This window comes from Diabrotica virgifera, chromosome 6 (assembly GCF_917563875.1).
Source record: "Diabrotica virgifera virgifera chromosome 6, PGI_DIABVI_V3a".
Lineage (NCBI taxonomy): Eukaryota > Metazoa > Arthropoda > Insecta > Coleoptera > Chrysomelidae > Diabrotica > Diabrotica virgifera.
The window spans coordinates 171,727,292-171,753,910 of NC_065448.1; the positions used below are offsets into that span (position 1 = coordinate 171,727,292).

The 26,619-nt window shown below is 31.9% G+C and overlaps 1 protein-coding gene across 3 annotated transcripts in view; it reads left to right on the forward strand.

Moving 5' to 3' along the window:
• The window catches only part of LOC114329496 (cell adhesion molecule Dscam2), a 1,422,998-nt gene that overhangs the window by 1,384,789 nt on the left and 11,590 nt on the right, over nt 1-26,619 (forward strand). For all 3 annotated transcript variants that reach the window (XM_050654329.1, XM_050654330.1, XM_050654331.1), the window contains exons 30-31: nt 5,958-6,105; nt 16,992-17,082. In XM_050654329.1, coding sequence (XP_050510286.1) covers nt 5,958-6,105; nt 16,992-17,082 — 239 coding nt within the window. The remainder of the gene's footprint in view (nt 1-5,957; nt 6,106-16,991; nt 17,083-26,619) is intronic.

Consider the following 26,619-nt stretch of genomic DNA (forward strand, 5'->3'; position numbering starts at 1 on the left):
TTTGTTTACTAAACTATCAAAAAACATCGCATATTTGGCAATGTAATAAATTTGTAATAAATTCAAATTTGGTAGGCACTTAGCAATAAATTAAAGGTGAAATATCTATTTCATAAATTTTTAAATAGTTTTAGAGGGGTATTAATAGAAAAAAAACACACTTTTCGCATTTTTATTTTGGTTTGACAAAAAAATGTTAAAGGGGGTAATTTGTGGTTTTTGGCGAAACGTAACCCTTCCTGTACGTTTTTCAAAAAATTTCCTTAATAGAAATATGAAAAGGACTATATTTCCTACAATTTATTTTGCGACAGCATATGTCTATCACCTACCGTTTAGCGGTGGTGGCGCCCCGTTTAGCGGTGGTGGTGGTGTTACATTAAAAAAAACCTTTTAATACCATCTGAAGAAAATGTTGGTCTCATAATAAACACCACTTGATCTCCCAAAAAACAGCACTTGTGTCCAGTTTGCCAGGTTTAACCTCTGTTTCCTACACTACTGAAGGATCAATATATTTTTTCTACATTACTATTTAACCCTAGAACCACAAGGTGATAGTTTGAGAGATAGAAGCAGATTTTGCTCGTGATAAGTAATGTGGAAAAACTATTTGGGGGTATGTTAAATTAGTTGTGCACATGACTTTCTCCAACGGGCGGAAACCAGAGTGGGGGGCGAGGGTATTTATAAGGAGTCAAATTCGCGGTTTTTATTATTTTTTTTTGTGACGCTGCACAATATTTATCCCCCACGCAGTGTTCCGCCCCAGTGCACTAAAATTTGGGAATAAGTAGATCATGACATAACTAAGTAAAATCCCCAGAGGCGGAAACCAGAGTTGAGGACGAGGGTAGTTATAATGGGTCAAAGTCGCGGTTTTTCTTATTTCTTTTTGTGACGCTCATGATCGAGATAGTACACCAAAATTTGGGAATAAGTAGGTCATGACGTAACTAAGTAAAATCTCCAGGGGCGGAACGCTGCGTGGCCGATAAAGGGGTAGGTCAAGGGTGAATATAAAAAGTACAAGGGATTTTTTGTGACGTTCGTGATTGAGATAGTGAAACAAAATTTGGGAGTAAGTACATCATGACGTAACTAAGCAAAATCTCCAGGGGCAGAAACCAGAGTTGGAGACGAGGTGACGCGTTTTTTTGTGACGCAGCACAATATTTGTGCCCCACGCAGCGTTCCGCCCCTGGAGATTTTGCTTAGTAAAGTCATGATCTACTACATGTACACATCTAATTCAAGATATCTCCGTATAGATTTTCCATATTACTTATCACGAGCAAAATCCGCTCCCAGCTCTTGGACTATGAAATTATTGGAACAATTTTCACAAGGTGGCGTCGAAAATATTTTTCAAAATAAACGACATTTCAATATTTTTTATGCATATTTCACAAAAAAAAAATTAATGAATGATTCCATTTTTAGTAATAAATTGTATTTTTAAATAACAATAAGCAAAACTAATATACAGAGTAGTGAGTCAAAATATACAGTATGTCCCACAGTTGGAACCATATGGAAAAATTTTAAATTATTAATTTTACGATAAAACGTTATTCCTCATAAAAAGGTCTGAATGGTCTAAAACCTAAAATTCAACCATCAAATATGAAATTTTATTAATATTATACGAGGTATGTCGAAAAATATGAATTTCGCTCGAGTAAAATAGCTTTATTTTTCACAATATTGAAAATTGTTATTATGAAATGCTGTTTGGAATTAAGAACTATATTCTAATATGCAATAATTATATCTTTCTAATAAAAAATTAAAATTCTTCTTAAATTATGGATAACGAACATTATTTTCAGTTATTTCAATTATGATAACTCTTTTATTATTAATTTTACAAAAAAAAAGTTACCTATTCTTTATAAAATGTTCAGCATGCTCTAAGACCTAAAATACAACCATCTTATATTAAATTTTATCAATGTTATACGAGGTATGTCAAAAAATATGAATTTCGCTCAAGAGTAAATAAAAAAATAATTTTATTTTTCACAATATCGAAAATTGTGGTTATTAAAAGTTGTTTGATGAGCACCATGCTCAACCTTCTTACCACCGTCGTAGCAAAGATGAAGTGATGGCAGACAAACTAAAATTTGTGATCTGGAATGCGAATGGATTAGCCCAACACAAACATGAACTTAGTTTATACTTGACAAATCATAAAATTGATCTAATATTAATATCAGAAACGCACTTCACAAAAAAGAATGTCTAAAAAATTCCATATTATACAGTTTACCATACCATGCATCCTGATGGAACCGCCCACGGTGGCACTGCAATCATTATTAAAAACACAAACATCATCTCGCAACTTGTCTTGAAAAAGAATACATACAAGCCACAAACATAGTTGTAGAAGACTGGACAGGCCCCATTACTTTCTCTGTGGTTTATTGCCCTCCAAAGCACAAAATAACAAAATAAGACTGTAAAGAGTTCTTCGACGAACTAGGCAACCGATTCATTTGTGGCGGTGACTATAATGCCAAGCATCAGAGTTGGGGTTCTAGGAACCCGAGGAAGAGAGCTATACAAAGCAATAAACAACGATAATCTAGAAGTAGTAACAACACGAGAACCAACGTACTGGCCAACCAACTTAAATAAAACACCCGATCTTCTGGATTTCAGCATAACTAAACAAATTAACAGGAACTATATGCATGCGGAGTCATGTTATGAACTTTTTTCCGATCATTCGCCAGTTGTTATAACACTAAATAAAAAAATTCTCCACAGGGAAAAACCATGTGTATTGCACAAAAAAACAAACTGGAACATCTTTAAACAACTGGTCGAGGAGCGACTTCAACTAAACATTTCCCTAAAGACCAATGAGGAGATCAAATATGCAGTAAAACACCTAAACTTAGTTATACAACAAGCTGCCTGGGACTCAACAACACCCAGCAACAATGAAATGAAAAGTGAATACACTTCATTATCAATAAGAGAGAAAATAGCCCAGAAAAGAAAACTCAGAAAACAGTGGCAAGCAACTAGAGCGCCAAAAACAAAAACGCAGTTGAACAATGCTGTTAAGAGGCTAAAAGAAATGATAGCAACAGAAAAGAATCTTCAATTCAGTGAACACATAAAACAACTAGATACAACTGAACAAACAAACTACTCCCTATGGAAGGCTACTAGAAAATTAAAAAGACCCCAATACAATATACCACCATTAAAAAAAGAGCAGGGCGGATGGTTAAAAACACCAAAGGAAAAAGCAGAGACATTTGCAAACCACCTAACAACTGTGTTCATTCCCAATGAAACAACTGACCCCAACCAAGAGGAAACAATAAACTAAGCACTTGAAGAATCATACCAGCTAGAATTACCAGAAAAAAGATTCAAAAAAAGTGAAATAAAGGCCACAATAAGATTCAATACCAACCCTAAAAAAGCTCCAGGGTACGACCTAATCACAGGACAAATATTACAAGAACTGCCGGAAATAGGATATACATATTTAGCACAATTATTCAATTCAATCATGAAAATCAGCTATTTGCCGCCACAATGGAAAGTTGTCGAAATAACACCCATTTTAAAACAAGGCAAACCACCTGAAAGGGTAGAATCATACCGGCCCATCAGTCTACTACCTGTGCTATCCAAAGTGTTCGAAAACTTTTATTAACAAGACTTCTAGAAGACGAGGGAATAATTCCAACTCACCAATTTGGATTCAGGCAGAAACATTCTACCATTCAACAAGTACATCGAATAGTAAACAGAATCCATAAAGACCTCGAAGCATCCAGATATTGCTCCGCCCTGTTCATAGACATAGGACAAGCGTTTGACAAGTTATGGCACCAGGGGTTGCCCTATAAGCTGAGGAGTTGTTTGCCTCTAAATTATTACACACTACTAAAGTCATACCTTGCAAATAGACGCTTTAGAGTCAAATACGACAATGAAATATCAAAACTCCAACCCATAACAGCAGGTGTCCCCCAGGGAAGTGTTCTGGGTCCTGTCCTGTACCTACTCTATACTGCCGACCTTCCAACATCACCTGCACAACAACAGCTACATTTGCAGATGATACTGCGATCTTATGCTCCAACAAGAATCCAAACATCGCATCAGAACTATTACAAAATAACATAACTGAAGTCGAAAAATGGTTACAAAAATGGAGAATTAAACCAAATGAGCAAAAGTCAATACATGTAACATTTACAACCCGTAGAGGAACCTGTCCACCTGTATGTATTAACCGCAAACAAATACCACAGAAAGACGATGTAAAGTACCTTGGGATTCACCTGGATAGAAAACTGACCTGGAAAAAACACATATTTTCCAAACGAAAACAATTGGGCCATAACGTTAGAGACATATACTGGCTAATAGGAAAACAATCCCAGTTATCAACACAAAATAAATTACTCCTATACAAAGCGGTGTTGAAGCCAATTTGGACCTATGGGATAGAACTGTGGGGTACAGCCGCAAATTCTAATATTGAAATAATACAAAGGTTCCAATCCAAAATACTAAGGATGATTTTAAATATACCGTGGTATATCACCAACAACGCCGTACATCGAGATGCAGAGGTAACTTATGTAAAGGAAGAAATTACATATCGAATAAAAAAATACAAGCACCGATTGCGGGAATACCCAAACCACCTAGCAAGGAACTTGATGCAGATGTGTGCAGTGCGAAGGTTAAAACGTAAAGTGACCAGTGATTTAGTGTGAGCTAAAAAAAGTGTAGTGCTTATTTATGTTTTCCCAGAACCAATAATAGTTTAGTAGACTAACATTAAGAGCGGCATATTAATGGGTATGTTCGCCACATGTCAATAGTTTAGCAGACATAAATATTATTTAATGCTTATTGCTTTCTAAAAAACGACAGATTGTAATAAATTGGGATGTCAATAATAAAAAAAAAGTTGTTTAGAATTAAAATCTATGTTCCAATATGTAATTACCTCCTTCAAATTTAAATACTCTGAACTATAAAGGTACTTTAGTCTATGCAGAATTGTTATGCATTTTTTCGTAATATTAATAATACAAGAGTTATCATAATTGAAATAACTGAAAATAATGTTGGTTATCCACAATTTAAGAATTTTTTTTAATTAGAAGAATATAATTACATATTAAAATATAGTTCTTAATTTCAAACAACTTTTTATACATAATAATAATTTTCAATATTCTGAAAAATAAAGCTAGTTTACTCTTGAGCGAAATTAATATTTACGTACCTCATATAATATTTATAAAATTTGATATTTGATAGATGAATCTTAGGTTTTAGACCATGCAGAGCTTTTTATAAATAATAACTTTTTTTCGTAAAATTAATAATAAAAAAGTTTTCCATATGGTTCGAACTTACAGGGACATACTGTATAAGCACTTACATTTGACATATACTTTTTAGGATGGCATAGGTAATTAAAAACCAAGTTACGAGTTGAAAAGTTTATTCTAATATCAATCTTACAAAATCTTTACAAACACTAAATTTATATTCTGCAAACATTTTTTGCACAGTAAAAACAAATATGACTCAATCCTCAGGTGGGATCAAAAATCAGAAATGTACGGCAAATACGACTAAATGTGTACTTTTATAAAAATACTAGTTACGAGTCATGTAAAATACTGGGAAGTATACTAGGAAAGAGAAATAAATTAAATTAAACTAAAATATATTCAAATAAAATAAGCTAAATTAAATTTAAATAAAATAAAACAAATTAAAATGAATTCAAATAAATTAAAATAAATAAAATAAAATTATATAAAATGATCCACAACTCCGTGTGTAGACGATAAAAAAGTTCTGTTGCTATAACTTGTTATGTTATGTTGTAAGAAATAGTATAAGTTTTCTTAAATATCAATAACACATGTGTATAAATTGTTTTTTTATTTTAGCAAAAATTTCAAAGTACAAAAGGCCATGGCCGGCGACGTGCCAATAGAAAAAATGATGTGGATAGCGACGATAGCGAATCGGATCAAGACCAGCTAACGTCGAGTCGGACAGAGTCTTCCAATCAATTAGATATGAAACATAAGCATAGTAAGTCTATAAAATTTGATTTATAAAATAAATTAGGATATTTTTTCATCTACTCTTTCTCATTCGTTTTTCTCTCACCAAAACTGTTTCGCCTACTTTAAATTTTGCAAATATTGTCTGACAACTTAGAAGCGAGCGCGACAAACGCAAATGTACAAAGCTCTTATATTACTGCTACGACAGTTTCTTAAAATTTATCCCACGTAGAAAAAGTTCCTTGACGAAAAAGAAAAAGTATTAAAACGAGAGGAACACCGAGAGAAAAAAAATTCTTGACATAAAGAAGCTTTATTTATATTTAAGAAAGATCGACTTGGCATATTGCCTAAGAAATATATCTTTGTATGTAATAAATAATTTTCCAAAATATTTCAAATAAATTTATCAAAGAAATATATCTTAAACAATTGAACTATCACTTTCTGGCAAACTTCAAACCCATTTATCAGAGAGAAATTACACTTGATGTTAATTGATTTTATTAGTCATAAGGATATATTTTCTTGATATTATAAACTATTCTTTCTGAGCAATACTATTTGTTAATAAGGAATATTATTTAATTACTATTAATAATTAATGTATTTAATGTTAAGAAATATATTTCGCAGATATAATCGTATATTTAGAATTAAGTTAATATTTCTTGAAAATAAAGTGATATTACATGCGGCGAAATAAATCATTGTATTAAGGTAAAATCATTATTTATTAATAAAAACAAGATATAAAACGTTATTATTACATACAAATATTTTCTCCACTCTTAAACCACTGGCTTCTACACAGCAATAAAAGGATGGAGAAGCAAATACAACTTCCTCAATTTTTCCTTCTTTTCTTAATAGCACTTTGTATATCAGCAATTTACTTAAACAAAATAGTCATGTAGAAAGAATAAACTTATTTTAATAAATGTTTTTATAAAGATATAGATATTTATTTGACAAATTTAGGAAATACAAAAAAAAAACAAATACTCGGCCCCACATAAGAACTATTAATACTAAAAATAATCAATCATATTTAGTTCAAACATGAAATTATTTAACCTACATATATTTGTTTATTTTTTCTTTTTGTTAATGAAATATTAATTACTTATCTGTATAATATTAAGTCACACAATAAACATTGTTTAGCTAAAACCAGAGAGAAAATTCAACCACTGTAAAACATTGAAGCAGACATAATAATATGTAATTTTCTTTATTTTTTAATGTAAAACAGACAGCAACCTAATAATTAAGAAATTTTATTACAGGAAAGTATTATTAGTTTACATCTTAAGTCATTTAATACATATTAACTAATTCACAGTTTTCGGCAATAAAATTTCTTAATCATTAAAATATTTCTATTAGGCTAACTGATTTCCTTATTACCAATAAATGAACAGAAAACATCCTCAGCGTTGCGCCCGCCATGTTTGATATAGATACAGATATAGGTATTGTATATTTTTATAGAAGATGATACATTCAACAAACCTATTATAGTTGATACATAAGTATACACATTTATAAAAAGGTACTTACATGTATAAAGTTCTACAATTTCTGGAAGGCCCCGCAGTTTTAAATCGTAGCTTATTTCTCAGTTAGAATAATAAGCTCCTTTCTATCAGAGTTGTCCATCATTATACCTAAAAATCATATAAAGATTTATCTTTATATGAGATATATCTCTTTTATAAGATATCTTTTAAAACCATTCGGATACGCAACAATATTATCATTACATCTTAAATTACTTAATTTACTTTTATTTAATACCTATATACTGTACGTACCGTCAAAATATCCGTCAATTTTTAAAGAACACCAACAAGTCCAAAATCCATCTATATGAACATGAACTAATATCACGCCAACCTGACAAACACTGATGATTAAATCATAAATAGTTGGTAATCTGCGCAGTTCTTTTGTGGAACAAATCTCTTTGCAAGTAACATTTAAGTGCTAGTAAGCTTAATGATAAAGTTTTTATTTTATAACCACAGTTACTACAGAGGGTATTTCTGAAGAGTTATTTCTTGTGGTTTAAAATATTTATTTGATTACAAGAAAATTTCTTGTTCACAAATATAAATATGGATTAACTTAACATTATATTTACTATACTGCAAAATATTTGTAGTTTTCAATTTAAGAAACAAAATCTTTAGGATAAGAAAATTAAATGTAACCATTAATGCATTTCTTAGTATGTATTGAAGAAGTTATCTGTAAGAAATTATTAAGTTGTGTTTCATAAACTCGTTTCTTTATATGTAATCGGTATGTTTCAGTTAATATGATATGTTAACTTTTAAGAAAGATGGCTCAAAGAAATCAGTGTTTTAGGAGAGAAGAAATTGTTCTCTCGGTGTAGAATATTCTAGATATCATCGAATAATCCCGAAACCTCTCGTAAGATCTGGAGCGTCACAAACTGAATACCTATAGATACAAAAAGTTGACATTTTTCAAATAACATTAACAGTTGTATTTGAGTTTGTGAAATTGATAGTTGTCTTGAAGTGAACCTATTGTAGTATTGTTGGTGTTCGAATAAAGTCATTATAAAGACGTATAACATTGGTGACAGCGGTAGGATAAAAGAGACTTTAAGTAATTGCTAATCTAGACCAAACGGCTGGAATGAGAAAGAAATGGTAATATCCTTGACGGTATTGCTTCGAGGACAGGCAGCAACCTTCTACTCTTGCAATTTCTTTACCAAGTTACACCCAGTTATAACTCTTTCGTTCAATATTTAGAGACAACATATGGCCAGCAGCATTTAAAACAGATTTTACCAAGGTTAGCTGAAAGTTCGATATCAAAAACCTAACGAAAGCCTGCAAGAATTTGAAGCCGATATTAAAAGATTATTGCATTTAGTGTAACCTCAGGCACCTAAAGAGTTTCTGGGACAAATTGGTATACAAGCATTCCGTTACAATAAGTTTTCCTATTACTTACGTTTATCACAAAACGATAAATGGAGCACTATCTCATTCCAGGAATATGATGCGACAAAAAGTATTTCCAGATCTTGCCCAAAATTAAAATAAATAAGATTTCGAGAAAAAAAAAAATAAGTCACAACCGCAAATAACCAACAACCTATTTTATCCCAATACCTACATTTAAAATCTGACATTAAGAGGATCGGTGCGTATTTTCGGCTGCAATGCTATTCAAATGGGGATTCATTTTTTTCGAATCCTGAGAAAACTAATACGTATTTTTGAAAAATTTAAACGCAGAATGAAAGATTACGTTATTAGCGAGGGCCGAAAGTCCCTGAGAACTTCTATAATGTTTATTTTAATTAGTTACAGGGGTGAAAAACTAAGAGAAAATGTAGTGTGATTTTTAATTTCAAATATCTCATTCGACAGAAACTTCTTATATATTCTAAGGGACTTTCGGCCCTCGATAATAATTTAGTCTTTCATTTTGTGTTTAAATTTTTTAAAAATATTTATTAGTTTTTTCAGGATTCGAAAAAAATGGACACCATGTCCGTGGAAATTGAACATTCGCTAGATTTGTCATACAACGCACTCAGTCGAATATAATGTATGGCAAGACTCAAAACAGCGACAAGTAGAGATGTGTACGACCCGCTATTTTGATATAGCAGTTCATTCTGCTACTGCTTTTTAACGCTTTTACGATGATAATAAAATCAATCAAAGAGTTGTTTATTAAATAGTATTGATTGTGTATTTGAAAAATAATAATTGATTTAAGGCGTACAATTAATAAAATGTTATTTATTGTTTATATATTATTAATGGATAATCCAAGTGTTTCAAGTCATTAAAGTTCAAATAAAGGTATTATTTTATAAGAGTTTGTTCCGATAACCGTAAATAGGTACGACCTTAGCTATAAAGTAAAGTGCCCATGGTGGCATAAAATGTAGTAAATGCTAATGCTTCAAGTACGTACTACATTTTTGAAGATTTCACTACATTAAAAATGCATTTGCTTTTCTCCGTAGTGTTTGCTTCTATTTACCAGCCTACATAGAAGAATGTACTACGCTTTTGAAGTATGTGCTTGTTTAGTAGTATTTTGCTTCAGTTTAAGTGAAGTTGGTGGGTGGACGTCTTCGGCGTAGGTATTTTTTTGTTACAATATGACAGCATTTATGAATGTGTGTCATAGAAAATGTACAAACTAAGAAGAAGATTCTTAATTTTTGGGGTCATTCTTTTATCAAATAAAATTTAACGTGATGTGAAGAAGATTAACAAATAACAATTGTTCATTTTTATCCTCGCGTAACTCGTTTGTCGCTTCGGAATCTGAGTCACTCGTTTTTACTCATGTACAATAATTCTAACAATTAAATAATCCAACAAATAATTTATTCCTTTAAAGGAGAATAAAATTTAATGCGAAAATTCTTGGTTTACCGATAGATTCTATAGATCATATTTTACCTATAACTTTAAAATTAATTTGAAACATACAATAGTAATTAAAATTAATTTGAAAAATACGATAGTAATTAATTTGATTTATGTAAAAAAGTACTTACTTCAATTGAGCTAACCGTCTATTTCTTCGCTTTTCAGTAACACATTTCTTGTAACAACGTCCCATATTTTAACTTGCGCAAATACAGAAATAAATAGTCTTTATAAATTATTTGAGTAATACTACATTTATACAACGCAGTTCTTCACATGTTCAAACCTTATCTAAGCTTTCCATGGTAACACTACATTATTAAAATAACTTCAAAACTTTTTTTTCTTTTTCGACTATTTGTATAGTATATAAATAATGGTAACCACTGAATACATAATTAGTGAAAAAATAATCCTATCATTTATAAAAGTAAAGGTTATCCAAGAACCAAGAACATTCAAAAACTGAACGAAACCGAAATAGCCATCTCTATCTTTCTAATGACAATGTCACTGTCAACCTAATGTTTACATAAGGTGCGGGAGCACGCCAAATAGAATTATATTTTAGTGACGTCACGTTGCCTAGCAACCGTCGATTCTCCCGTTATGAAATTCTATTTTGTGACGTCAGCAAAATAGAATTCTATTTGGCGTGCTCTGGGCCCTGCAGTCTGCAGTTTCCATACCAGTGAGAATTTTACTATACGTAATTTGCCGTGTAAAGACAGAAAAAGTAGGGATAGCCGTAAAATATTTGCGGATTATGTACCCATAGCCTTAAAAGAAAAAACATTTAAAGAAAAAACACCTACTTTAAGCGCTGCTGTAATTTAACTTATTATTACCTACTGAATTACAAAATACTAATATAGGAGCTGGCAAATTGCAAGTACAGTGGAACCCCGATAAGTTGGCCTCCGATAACCCGGAATACTTCTTTATACAACTGTACGGTATTTAGATGAACTGTGCATATGCATTTCATGATTTTGCAATTATAATGTTTATTTTGTTTATTATTTGTATGTTTTTTTTTTAATTTTTACCATATTCTCCGGCTAACCCGGATTTCAATAACCCGTATCGGCCGCGGTCCCGATTAATCCGACTTATCGAGGTTCCACTGTACACATATAGAAAAGGTTGAAAATTCATATCTTCATGTAGATAATAATTTACAAATTATTATAATGCATAATAATTTACACATCAGATAATAGTGATAGTGACACTGACCTCACACATTAATATTTTTGTATAGGTGTATACAAAATTTTAATTTTGTAAATAAATATTTCATCATCATCATCATCATGCAACCTCTTCTGTCCACTGCTGGACATAGGTCTCTTACATTTTTCTCAACTCCACGGTTCTGTGCGTCTTGTTGTCATTTCTTGGATATTCGTTTAATGTCCATCCAGTGTGTTAGTGGTGGTGTATTAAATAAATATTTAATTATTTGAATCAATATTTCATACTCTACTTTCATTTCTTCAATTCTGTATGTTCATGTGCCTATTTTGTAAAATTTGGTGATGATTAACTCTAATTTTCTATGTAAATCTGAATATCTCACATAAAATTTGTACGGTCCTTGGACTTTACACAGCCCTTTAGAAAGTTCAAAGCTAGAGACTTTCCGTCTTTTAACCCTTGTAGTACCAACCTTTTATTAGAAACAGCGAGGATCAAGGGGAGGTCAATAAATGTCCACATCTATATTAACCAAAAACTTACATACTTCTTTATTAAAACCAATTTAAAAATAACACTTTTACAAATAAAAACGCTGGACGGAAGGGCCGCCCGAGAACTTTATCGTACCGATCTATTATCCTTATCGTACTAGATACTGGCATTCTATAAAAATAACAAAGTTACTCGTTACTTTGATATTTTAGAAACACCTTGTATCCTACTGCATGGATTTTAATGAAATTTTGGGAGTAGCCCAATCTCCTAATTCAAAGTCTATCCTATATACTATGGCGCTTTTATCATGGGGGAAGTTCCCACCACTTCTCAGGGGTGAAATATTTTTATTTTCGAATTACATGGAGAAAAAGGAAGATTTTTAAGAAAATTTAAAAATTCATTCTATAATTTGATCACATTTGTTACAAAAACCTTTCATTTTAAACCCGTTCAACTTTTTGAAAGTAGAAATAACACTATATTAAAAAGTATTGTAGAAGAAAAACAATGCATTTAAATTATGGTGGATGGGGAGTTAAATGTATATACTTTTCATTTTTCCTTAAAGAACATTAGTCATATATTTTTTGCATCATATCTCGCTTAGTTTGTAAGTAACCGACATTTAACGGTGCTCGTTTTAAAGGCCTTTTCAAACACTACAAAAGGTGTTGGTAGCATTATACACCTAAAACCTACCGTTCCTCTGTTATTTCAAGTTGAATACACCAATTTGAGCATGCACCAAAAAACAAACTATTTTCACCTACCATATCTCTTTTTGTATTATAAATAGAACATTTACGAAGGAACGAATCTCTTTATTATTTATAATCTAAAAAATGTTTTATATAGACTTTTTAGATCGATGCATAGTTTTTAAGGTATTCACAAAAAATCCGTCCGAAAAGGTGTCATTTTTCAATGAAAATGGCCAATTTTCAACTACGCATAACTCAAAAAGTATTGAGTTCTCAAAAAAAAGTATAGACTAGTTTTTGCTTAGAAATAGGTTCTTTAGCCACTTCCGTGCTTATTTTGACCAACAAATTTTCCACCCCCTTGAAGAAGTGGGAACCGCCCCAAGAAAAATGCGCCATAGTATATAGGGTAGATTTTGTTTCTTGAGCTATTCCCTGCTTACTGTGAAAATATCAAGTACATCAATGTAGTAGAATGGAATTCGGAGCCAAATACCCTCACTGACTGCCCTACAATAATGCTTTGCTATGAACGCGTGAGAGAGGACACACATAAGATTATAGCAAAATTTCTATTTACCGTAACTTTTCGAGTTTTTGAGCTACAGCAATAAATTTTATGTAATTGGAAAGGTAATTTTGCATTCTTTCAAAATGTGTTAAAATATACAGGGCGTATCTAAAAAAATTAAGATTTTTTATTCATTTCCGGTTCAACCGGAAGCCATATTTTTGGTAAAATTTTTTGGGATAATAGATAATAAAATACCATATATGTCTGCAAAACTTCAAATTTTAGTTTCTATTAAGAAGGAAATTACGGGCACTCGAATATTTTTTTATAAAAAATTCATAACTCCCCTCCTATGAAGAGTTAAGATACATGACTAATGTCATTCAATTTACTGATAGGATATCAAAAATACATCAAAAAATAAAAAAATTCCTTGGAGCCATTTTTGAGAAAATCTAGTTCAAATTTATGTCAAAATTTGACTCCATAAATATAGGCAACCCGTAACTTTTTCTGAAAAACGATAACATCTTTCTTTAGGCTATATAAGGAATTTTTCAAATTAAACTTATCTTCAACAAGTTTTTAGATAGATAGGGAAATGTGTCGGGTGGGCGGTCGGCCATCATTTTGAATTTGAAAATGTCAAATTCAGTTTTTTTTATTTACCTATCGATGAGCTTACTTTGAGTTGAATTTCATTCATTTCGGTCAAAATTTGCAAAAATGGGCCCTAAATAACCCCCCTATTTCGGCCCCCCTTTGAGAGGTTTTTTTTAAAAGCTTAGTTTCTCGACAAAATTCTCTTACTCATACCGAATTTCATCAAAATCGGTCCAGTAGTTTTTGCTGGGCGGTGGCGACATACGTACGTACTTCCGACATGTTTTTTTTTATTTGCTTTTTAGACTCAGGGGGACTCAAAACGTCGAAAAAAAGTGAAATCTGAAAAATTTTTTTTTGCACGATCCTATAACTTTATCTATTATACTATACTACGTATATAGTACGATAAAGTAAAAAAAGTATTCCTAGACGTTAATGGAACATTTAAAGATAATAATTTATAATTTACCCAGAGTATTAGGCTTCGGTGGAATTGGCATCATCGTAGGATACAGAAACATTTGACTTCTTGCTGTGCTTACCTCATACATACTTCTGGCATTTTGAACAAACTATGGGTGTATTTGCCAACTTATTGGTCTTTTCCATTTTAGATTTTGCTAATTTGCAACACGAATGGCATCGTCCTTTCCATGTTGGGATGGTGTTGAATATGCCCAAGGGTGGTTATTTAGGTCCACCGTAAAGTTTTTATAAAAGTAAGAGGAAATAAATTAAGTTATAAAACTGCTTATTATGGTGTCTAATAGAGCAGTAGTACGACGACAACTACTAAGTATTTGAGATTTTTAGAAATAAAGGTTGTAACCTCGGAAACCTTTTTTTGGATGGTGCTAGAAAGGTCACCAATGGAGACAATGCGACGGCAGCCAGATGGTAGGTGAAAAGCGAGTCGTGGGCTCGAAACTAGCTTTTGGAACGTGGAAGGGAGTCAATAGAAGAAATAGGTAAAGATAAGACAAGAGAAGGTAGATTAGAGAAGAGAGAGAAACAGATAGAAAGATAGATGGGTAAAATTACCTAAGATAAGAGAAGATATACAGGGCGCCACTTAACTTTTTGGGGTTGCAAGGGGAAAATTAAGAAACCTTAGAAACGAAAACAGGTAGGTAAGGAAAGATAATGAGGTTCTGAGACCAAATACAAGAAAAGATATAGACAGTTAATTAGTTAATATTTAGCGGTAATTTCTTATCAGGGAATTTATTATGAGTAGATAAATAAAACTAGTGAAATAAATAAAAAACGATATATTAAACACATGGCTCACCAGAAGGGTGAGTCAAAAAAACACAAGAAATAAATAGAAAACAAAATACACCAATCAGAACTGCACCAACAATTAATGTGTTGTGGTGTACAGTTAGAAATAAACAATAATTATGAGAGAATAAATAAAAGTATCATATTGTAACAAAAACATGCACAATTAAAAACACAGTAAAGAGAGCCTGGTTATGAATTAAAAAAAAACAAATCAAGCATCTATAATGAGAAATCTCTCTTTACTGGTTTAGGGCTTATGTCGAGATAACGGATATGGCAAACTTAATGATTGATAGAAAATATAAAGTACAAAGATATAATAAAATTAAATGCAAAGCATACAAAGTTAACAAACGTTTAGTGTTCAAAAATCAAAAACCAACCCGCACTTGGTTTTATAAACAAAAAGCCAATCGCACAGCTATTAATGAATTAGTGAATGTTTGTACTTAGTTTTGATAATGAAAAGTTCGGTTAATTGATAAAAAAAATTATATTGATGAAATCGCTGATGAGATTACATCCGAGGTTAGCCTTAACCACAGATGAAGATATGTTTGAGGTAGATAGCCCATATATTGCTCTATTTTTGGAAATATTTGTAGGTAGTATAATTAAGACACTTACAGTTACTCTGCCTCTTAATTTGCTCTGAATTTACTTTAACTAGTTAGCAAGAACTGAAGTTATTTGGTAATTTTAATCTAATCGGGTGTTAGATCCAATTACAGATACGATAAGAGAGTGAATATCACTCAGATAAGATATATTGTAGATAAGGTAGATGGTAGATAAGATATACGGTACTCTAGACTCTAGAGACACACGTCTGTACTTCCAGCCATTCAGCCGCCAAGTCCTTTTCGCAATTTTTGCGATGCTTGTTCCTTAAAAAAGTGGGGGTATGTCCCCTCTCAAAAAAATTGTATTTCTCAAAAAGAACCGACCTATTTGCGTTTTTAAGTAAAGTAACGGTATTTGAGTTGTCAAGTGTTAAAAAAATAGATCCTTTGAAATAGGGTCGCGCTTCAAACAGACCGCAAGAGAAAGGCAACGAACCTAACGGGATGTTAGTAGGCTGGTAAAAGGTTTTTAAAAACACGATATCGGTATAGAACTTTTATTACTTTATTTCCAAACGTTATAAAAACGGGACTAGTTTTATGATGCGAATACTCGTAGTTTAAAATTGCCTTTATGCCGAAAATTTCTAACAATACTATTTTGTTAGGGTCTCTATAACTTCTTTGCGTTTGTCGTACCGACAACGAAATGAGCAAGTACCGCTAATTCTACCATTAAGGTAATAAAATTAGCCAAGGGTAGCTATTTACGGAAACGGCCATAGGCGTACCCGTAATGAGTGCTAGTGGGCTTAAAATTTAACCCAACAGTTATATTAATTATTAACTAATCCTATTATATAAAAAAATGTTACAAGGTATATAAAAAATCGGATTTAATTCAATGTTGTGGATACTTTTTAATCCACCTTGGCCCTCCTAGGGTTAAACCCTGCTATGGATTTATGGCTTGGTTTACGGCTTACCAAAATTATGTATAAGTCAAAGTACTGTAAATATATTACATCTTATGAATAGTTTTCTGTGCTTATTTTATAAATATGTGTTAAAATATTACAAAATCATTTATTTAATTTTAGACTTCCTTTATCATGGTGCTCAATCCAGTACATCATCAGATATTTCGCCAATGTCAGACCAAAAGTCGCTTCCACGTAGAAATAGAAACAGGTAATTATTGTTTTGTTAGATATAAAATAAAAATATTATAAGAGAAATAAGAAAAATAGAATTGTGACCATTATCTTTTGTCATGAATCTTTAAATATTGATTTAGTTTATACAGTAAAACTTTCAAAAAAAAGTTTCAACAAAATCATGTATAAATAGCATTTATCATGTCTTAATTATTGATATTGCTAGAGTGGGCTTTCCTGTAGCCCACAAATATTAATTATTAAGTACGTTGCATTCGCATGCATGAGAGCCATGTGGCTTTATGAATGTGTCATTTATAGAAAAATATTCAGCTTATGATCTTTCTCTTGCTACCTGTGAAGCCTATTAGTAGATTTCCATTTTCATTCGTTTGTTTCATGGAGGCTATTCTTAGCTATTGTTTCCTTGTTCTCAGATTCTTTTCCAATTAAGAATATAATTTTTACGTAATTTCCTGGTATGGTCCTTTTGATGGGCATTTTTTGGCACTGAAAAAAGGTAAGTCCGTGATAATACACATTTATAACATTTATTCCAACACGATATTTTAGTTAAATCTGACAGTTGTCACATTTCATATGCAATTTGGCATAAAAACAAATCAATTGTGTTTAGTGCCTTTATAAAATGGTATTTTCTTTGATTTGTATAGTCTTATAAATTGTACAGATTATATTCGTAGATATATTATATAATTCTTATTTTTTTTTCAATTATAGCGCCATCTATCGACAACTAGAATAAATGTTATAAATGTCTGTAATCACGGACGTGCCTTTTTCTCTCTCACATACAATTAAAAGCGTTAGAAAGAAATCGAAAAACTGTGACGCACTGAAAGATGCCTATGACAAAAAGAATAACTGATTGTATGCGCTCTCTACATGTCGATAAAACATTTGTCTTTATTAATAGATCCCCTTCTTCATTTTATTTCTTGAATTGCCATAATGGTGGTTTTGTGTCTAAACAACTCAATTAGCTTGCATTTAACTAACTGCTAAGGTATTTAAAATAGTTTACCCGTTCTATCTCCTCTCCATCAAGAGGAAGCACATCTCGTTCTACATTAATCTGTCCAACTGCCATCCACTTTGTCTTTGAAATATTGATTTTTAGATCTCACCGATAATCACTTTGCTTCACTGACTAGATTTACTAATGCGTGGATATTATTATGATAGTGAGGTAACTCACCATCAAAGGAGCTCAAAAGCTTAACACTTCTATTAAAGTTCTAATTGTATTAGAGAAAAGGTAACAGATTATTTGATATTTAAGTTTGATCACCAGTATGTCATATATATAATATCGCTTCACCTATTATAATCCGCTTATTCAATTTCTAAAAAATTTTGTTATTTGTAAGTAGACAATTTCTATTTACTAGAATTTGGTTGCTGAGTCTGCATTAGGTACTAAAGTCACTTTTAAAAGCGGCCCTTCTTACATATGTGTAGAGTGGTGAAAATGCAGCATCATATCTACGACTGTAGTGGGGCACGATCTCTTTAAATTCATGATTTCTATGTAAGCTAGAACCTTTTTATATATTTCAGTATAGTAAAAATTTAGAATAACTAGTATTTTAGAATAATTATAGTGTTTAACATGACAAAAAATAAGTTAAGGTAGCAATTCTATTATATTATTTTAATGTAACCTCATATGTGTCGTTTCCACCCTGCTTTACGTAATGCCAAAATAGTATGTGTACGATGTTACTTGTCTATTTGGAGTCACTATCATTTTCTAGGTAATAAAGAACCACAAAATCAATGTTAATATTATAAAAGAATATTAAAAAGGGTAGTGTTAATATAATTATTTTTCGTACATTTAAATAAGCCAAAGCCTTCTATAGTACCATTTTTTTGGATTCGTGGTTCTGATAATACAGTATTGCCCAAAATAAACAGTACTGAAACTGAAACACACATGTCTCTTTGTGCGCGCTGTCATATTCAAATTAACTAGTCTAGACCTGTCAAGTAATCCTTAAACAATTAATTATTAAGGCCTAATTGTTAAAAATGGTGTTAAGTACAGAGGAGAAAGTGTTTCTTGTGGAGCATTATTTTCGGTCATACGGAATCAGCCGACGTAATAGTACAAGTCTGCAATGCATGTGTGATCAATTCACACAACGGTTTAATAAACGTTCTCCAAGTAATGCTGTAATTTTCAACAACCTTCAAAATTACAGCATTACTTGGAGAACGTTTATTAAACTGTTGTGTGAATTGATCACACACGTATCGCAGACTTGCACTATTAAGTCGGCCGATTCCGTATGAGCGAAAATAATGCTCCACAAGGAACACTTTCTCATCTGTATTTAACACCATTTTTAACAATTAGGCCTTAATAAGTAATTATTTAAAGATTACTCAACATGTCTATACTAGTTAATTTGAATATGTCAGCACGCACAAAGAGACATCTGTGTTTCAGTTTCAGTACTGTTTATTTTGGGAATACTGTACTTGCTTTGGAAACACAAACCTCTTGTGGAGCAAAAAAATCAAAAGCTAGCCTGATCCTGTTGTTAACCATACATGGGAATTTCCAAATCCCATCGATCCTTTGGGCCTAGAAAGTTTTCAGCCAGGGGTGTCAGAAGAATTATGAGATGGTGTACTGATTTCTAATAGCTAAGCTTTCAAGCGACATCGCTTTTTGACCGTTCAATATTATTGTTAAACTGTGTTCACCAATCATTGGGTTCTCTACCCATAGACAAGGACCATGAGCTGGATTTAGACTATCGTAAGAGAGTTTAGTTTTCTTGTAGTGTCTTCTTGTAGTGCATATCCATTTCGGATGTTGGCAACCATCATGTCAATCTGTACTTTGCACACTGCTGATGTGAAAATATTTGTGTTGGATGTGATAAACCACTTACGTAGATTTTTCAGCCCAGAAATCTTTCGCCCTCCTGGTCCGCTTTTTCTTTTTATTTTTCCCTATGAAGCTAGGACAAATAATCCCGGACAAAAAATCCCCACAAATTATCCCTGGACAAAAAATCTCCAGACAAAAAATCCTCACAAAAAATCCCCACAAATAATCTCTACAAACATTCCCCGGACAAATAATCCCGGACAAAATATCACCACAAATATCCCGGACCAATAATCCCCACAAATTTTTTTGGACAAAGTATCCCCACAAAAAATCCCGGACAAAAAATCCTCAAGAAATATTTGCTACCGAATAGTTCCCTAATACCCCAGGCTGTGGGTGAAAAAACGTGATATAATTCAGGAATTTTTGAAACCTATCAGGTGTTGTAAAGGACGATGCCAGGAATAACTTCTACTAAAATGTAACCAAAAATATTGTGCGCTTTTTTTTAATTGCGATTTTCATTTGTTAAATTTGCAATTTTTATTGATTTTTAATTTTGTAGCTTAGGATATTGATTTTAGAGAATAACTTTTAAATAGAAAGTTGTAGTAAATTAAAAAACCTACAATTTGAGCTATGGTAAGTTTAATTTCGTTAATTGGTTATTGCAAAACAGCCTGCGAAAAGTCCAAAATGGCCGTTTTTTACAATTGCATTATTTATTGTACAAATAATTTTTTTTATTTTTTAAAGCTTTAAAATGAAGATTTTTCAATTCCAAACATAAAAAAAATTGTAAAGCCAGATTAACGAATTTGTTGCTTAGATATTATAAATTGTTTATCCCAAGAGGTCAAATGTCGAAGGCTATAACTTTTTGAAAAAAAATTGTAGAAAGTTGGTGAAACATCCAATCTTCTTCGAAAGAGTTATGTTTTCATATTCTGATGTAAATAAATGCGTAAAACATTTTTAAACCTCTAATTTCTGGATTTGAAAATAAGGGGGCAAATTTCGTTATAAAAATTTAGAGCTGAAGCGGCCCTGTACATCCTATGAGTTTTTAACTTACATATTATTGTTGCTGAAGATAAAACGAAAGTTTATAAAAAAATAAAAGAATTCTACGACCAACTGAAGCCGAGATAATTTTTGGGTTTGCAAATAATTGGGCCAATTTCGTTATAAACATTTAGAGCTGAAGCGGCCCTGTATATCCTATGAGTTTCTAACTTACAGATTATTGTTGCTAAAGACGAAACGAAGATTTATAAAAAAATTAAAATTTTCTACAACCAACTGAAGCCGAGATAATTGTTTTTTTTTTATTAAATCATAGTGCCTTTATTTATAACAATTAAGAAATTATTTTATAGTCATTGACTAAATAAAGACTTATATTAATATAAGTATATTTAATTTTTAAAAATTATTTTTTAAATCGGTGCTTTTGCAAGCGGCCGAATTTTGCAAATCGCTCGGCTCGCTTCAAATCCGCGCGCTCGGAAAATTTTTACGTAACTTGTATTAAATGACAGAAAACAATTTAATAATATTACCATTATAATATACAGTCTATTTACCACTGTATTTGTTTTTTTTTATAAACTTTTATATGTGAAATCCAAAAAGAATAGTCACTACAAGAAGAAAAAGTTTTACGTATATTATAGTATAAAGTAACATTATTATTATTATATTTAGATAACAATGAAAAAATTAAAAATATAGTTATATATTTCATATATATGTATCATTTTTGTAATATTATTTCTTCAGAAATGAAATTTCACATATAAAAGTTTATCAAGAAAAACAAATACAGTGGTAAATAGATTGTATATTATTACGGTAATATTAGTCCTGTCGCCAGGGGGGGTACAACGGCCTCCTTTATTCAGATGGACTTACCCAAGTTTTTTTCATGTATTTTGACCCGTAGAATACGAATTTTTTGGGTAACAGTTGATCCGGATGTCGATAAGATTGTTATTGACCAAGAACTTGAGGAATTACATAACCGCGATCTCTCGCAAAACAAAACATTTTTTTGGTATTTTTTGGGTCATTCTAAGCAAAACATGTTTCTACAATTTTTTTCGTAGGATGGCTAGTTTTCGAGATAACCGCGGTTGAACTTTCAAAAAATCGAAAAATTGCAATTTTTGAACCCGAATAACTTTTGATTAAAAAATAAAATACCAATTCTGCTTACCGCATTTAAAAGTTTAAGTCAAATTATATCGGTTTTAATTATTTGCATTGCTAAAAATTTATTTTTTTATTGTTTAAAAAAGCTATAAACACATAGTGTTTCCCTTGCCTTTACATGCATTTTAACGCATGCTACGTAGAAATAGCCTCGATTGCACTAATACCTATTCTACATACTCGTTAGATTTTAAATGAGAAATCATAGAAAACATCACTCACGCACTAGGTGTTTGTAGCTTTGTTTAACAATAACACAATAAATTTTTAGCAATGCAAATAATCAAAACCGATATAATTTGACTTGAACTTTCAAAGGCGCTAAGCAGAATTGCTATCTTATTTTTTAATCAAAAGTTATTCGGGTTTAAAAATTGCAGTTTTTCGATTTCTTGAAAGTTCAACCGCGTTTATCTCGAAAACTGAGCATCCTACGGGAAAACTTGTTAGAACATTTTTTACTTAGAATGGCCCAAAAAATACAAAAAAATGTTTTGTTTTGTGAGAAACCTCTGTTATGTAATTCCTCAAGTTCTTGGTCAATAACAATCTTATCGACATCCGGATCAACTGTTACCCAAAAAATTCGTATTCTACGGGTCAAAATACATGAAAAAAACTTGGGTAAGTCCATCTGAATAAAGGAGGCCGTTGTACCCCCCCTGGCGACAGGACTATATTATTAAATTGTTTTCTGTCAAAATTTAATACAAGTTACGTGAAAATTTTCCGACCGCGCGGATTTGAAGCGAGCCGGGCGATTTGCAAAATTCGGCCGCTCGCAAAAGCACCGATTTTAAAAATAATTTTTAATAATTAAATGTATTTATATTTTATAATAATTTTTATTTTAAGATAATATAAGTCTTTCTTTAGTCAATGACTGTAAAATAATTTCTTAATTGTTATAAATAAAGGCACTACGACTTAAGAAAAAAAGACAATTATCTCGGCTTCAGTTCGTTGTAGAAAATTTTTATTTTTTTAAATCTTCGTTTTGTCTTCAGCAACAATAATCTGTAAGTTAGAAACTCCTAGGATGTACAGGGCCGCTACAGCTCTAAATGTTTATAACGAAATTTGCCCCCTTATTTGCAAACCCAAAAATTATCTCAGCTTCAGTTGGTCGTAGAAATTTTTTATTTTTTTATAAATCTTTGTTTTATCTTTAGCAACAATAATCTGTAAGTTAAAAACTCATAAGATGTACAGGGCCGCTTCAGCTCTAAATGTTTATAACGAAATTTGCCCCCTTATTTTCAAACCCAAAAATTAGAGGTTTAAAAATGTTTTACGCATTTATTTACATCAGAATATGAAAATATAAATCTTTCGAAGGAGATTGGATGTTTCACTAACTTTCTACGATTTTTTTTCAAAAAGTTATAGCCTTCGACATTTGACCTCTTGTGATAAACAATTTATAATATCTAAGCAACAAATTCGTTAATCTGGCTTTACAATTTTTTTTTATGTTTGGAATTGAAAGATTTTCATTTTAAAGCTTTAAAAAATGAAAAAAAATTATTTGCACAATAAATAAGGCAATTATAAAAAACGGCCATTTTGGACTTTCGCAGGCTGTTTTGCAATAACCAATTAACCAAATTAAACTTACCGTACCTCAAATTGTAGGTTTTTTAATTTACTACAACTTTCTATTAAAAAGTTTTTCTCTAAAATCAATATCCTAAGCTACAAAATTAAAAATCAATAAAAATTGCAAATTTAACAAATGAAAATCTCAATTAAAAAAAAGCGCACAATATTTTTAGTTACATTTTAGTAGAAGTTATTCCTGGCATCGTCCTTAAATTCCTGAATTATATCCTGAAATCGACCTATTTTTCACCCACAGCTTGGGGTATAAAAGATTTTCCGTGAATGCAATCGACGCAAATGTTTATCAACCTCAATGCATGAGAGTTATTAGTCGAGGCATTGAAGCACAAAAAAATACCTTACTGTCGATTTTTGGCCCAGTAAGACGGATTTTAATACAGTTGGGTGCGTTGGATTCGTGAGATTATCAGGAAATTTTGTGAACTAATGTAATGAATAAGAAATCTCAAATTGCATTTGTGCATAAGAAAAATGCATTTCAAAAATGCATTTCGGTAAATAGCGGGAAAAATTGACTCAACTTTCTTACTCGGGGGTTTTTGGGTCGCTGAAAATGAATATGAGGTCGGCGAGAGTGTGCAAACTACCTGGTGCCTGCAGCGGGTAAAATAAAAGTCTTCTTCTGGAGTATTGTGGTAATTTATCATGTAATTGGCCAAACTCATTATAAGGGGTTTTTTGGGTCGCTGAAAATGAATATGAGGTCGGCGAGAGTGTGCAAACTACCTGGTGCCTGCAGCAGGTGTAATAAAAGTCTTCCTCTGGACTATTATGGTAATTTGTTAAATAATTGGTCCAAACTTGTTACTCGGGGCTCTTTGGGGTCTTATGTATTTAATGGCTATTGTCAGAAATAAAAAGATTGTCATTGGAAAAATTCTTTCATCTGTTGATGCATTTACCCAGAATTTAAAAAGGGTATATTTACAAACACAAATTTGGCTGCATGAGGACCGTTCAAGTATTACGTAACGGAGGTTGGGGGGAAGGGGGAGTTAAAAATCTTCAAAAATTGCGTTACGTAATACGTAAACGCCCCATTAAGATGCGTTACGTAGGGGAGGAGGGGGGTCAAAAATATTCAAAAACCGCGTTACGTAATACTTGAACGCTCCTATGGAGAGGACAGTAACATGAACCCAACCGATTGGGGATGAGAATTACAAAATAATGTATTAATTCCAGTTAGAATGACTTAGCCACCTGGTATTTAAAAATTTATGTTTATTTATAATAAAAATACCACCCTTCTCGATCACTATAGTTACATCGAAGAAAATAGATTACCCCAAAAACCTAAGAGTAACAAGTTTAAACTAATTATATGATAAATTACCATAATACTCCAGAGAAAGACGTTTATTACACCCGCTGCAGGCACCAGGTACTTTGCACACTCTCGTCGACCTCATATTCATTTTCAGCGACCTCAAAAACACTCGAGTTACAAATTTGGGCCAATTATTTAACAAATTACCACAATTCTCCAGAGAAAGACGTTTATTACACCCGCTGCAGGTACCAGGTAGTTTGCACACTCTCGCCGACCTCATATTCGTTTTCAGCGACCCCAAAAACCCCGAGTAAGAAAATTGAGTCAATTTTTCCCACTATTTACCGAAATGCATTTTTCTTACGAACAAATGCAATTTGAGATTTCTTATTCATTACATTAGTTCACAAAATTTCCTGACATTCTCACGAATCCAACGCACCAATCCGCATTAAAATCCGTCTTACTGCAAAAAAATCGACACTTCAATCCTTCAATGCCTTCGATTTTGGGCACGAAAATAATGATTAGCAATTAAAATTAAGCATGCATTTTAATTTCGATTACCAAATTTCGAATTGTAATTGTTGAGTTTTTTGGCTGTGGGAATCATATTGTAATTATTCGCTTAAATATTTTGCTCACCTTGCTTTGAACAACTATGTTTAAAACGTTGCCTATTCGTGATGATAACTGCTGGTCCTGAAAACGATAGTCTTGATTCTAATGCAAAAACCTGTTCCTTTTTGGTTTGATTTTTGGATAAATTTTTAAGTTTTTCTTTTTTATATATGCACACAGATCCTCAATTACGTTTTTTAAAAACCGGTTAAAAATAGTTTTGTCCATAATTTGTTCCTAAAAGCACCAAAAAGTTAAAATAATCGAAAAGCTTTGTATAACTTTCCTCGCGATGGGTGGTTCTGGCATTGGAATTAAAATAAGTGAACATTTCAATTGTTTTGATACTTACAAAATCTTATACTGATTTATCTTCTCTCATGCACTAAGGCTGAAAAACTTTTGCATCGATTGCATTCACGGAAAAACTTTTAGAGGACTATTCGGCGGCAAATATTTCTTGGGGATTTTTTGTTCGGGATTTTTGCGGGGATATTTTGTCCAGAAAAACTTGTGGGGATTATTTTTCCGGGATTTTTTGTGGGAATTTTTTGTCCGGGGATTATTTCTCCTGGATTATTTGTGGGGATTATTTGTGGGGATTTTTTGTGGAGATTTTTTGTCCGGGGATTATTTGTCCAGGGATAATTTGTGGGGATTTTTTGTCCGGGATTATTTTTCCGGTGATTATTTGTCCGGGCACCTATTGTAATTATCACCTCTTTTTCGTTCAGAGGAACTACAGGATCGAATATTTGATTTTCACACATATTCGACGGGTAATGATGCGAATCTAGTATTCATGAAATTATACTTGAACTCAGCTAAAGCCGTATCCTTTATAGTTAATCGTAGTATGTCTTTACATCGTATAGTTTGTCTACCTATGTGTCAGATATCTATTCTTGGTCTTAATTCGGTTAACTCTCGTATCCAACTTTCATTTTTCGTCCTTGTAAAGGGGTTAGGAA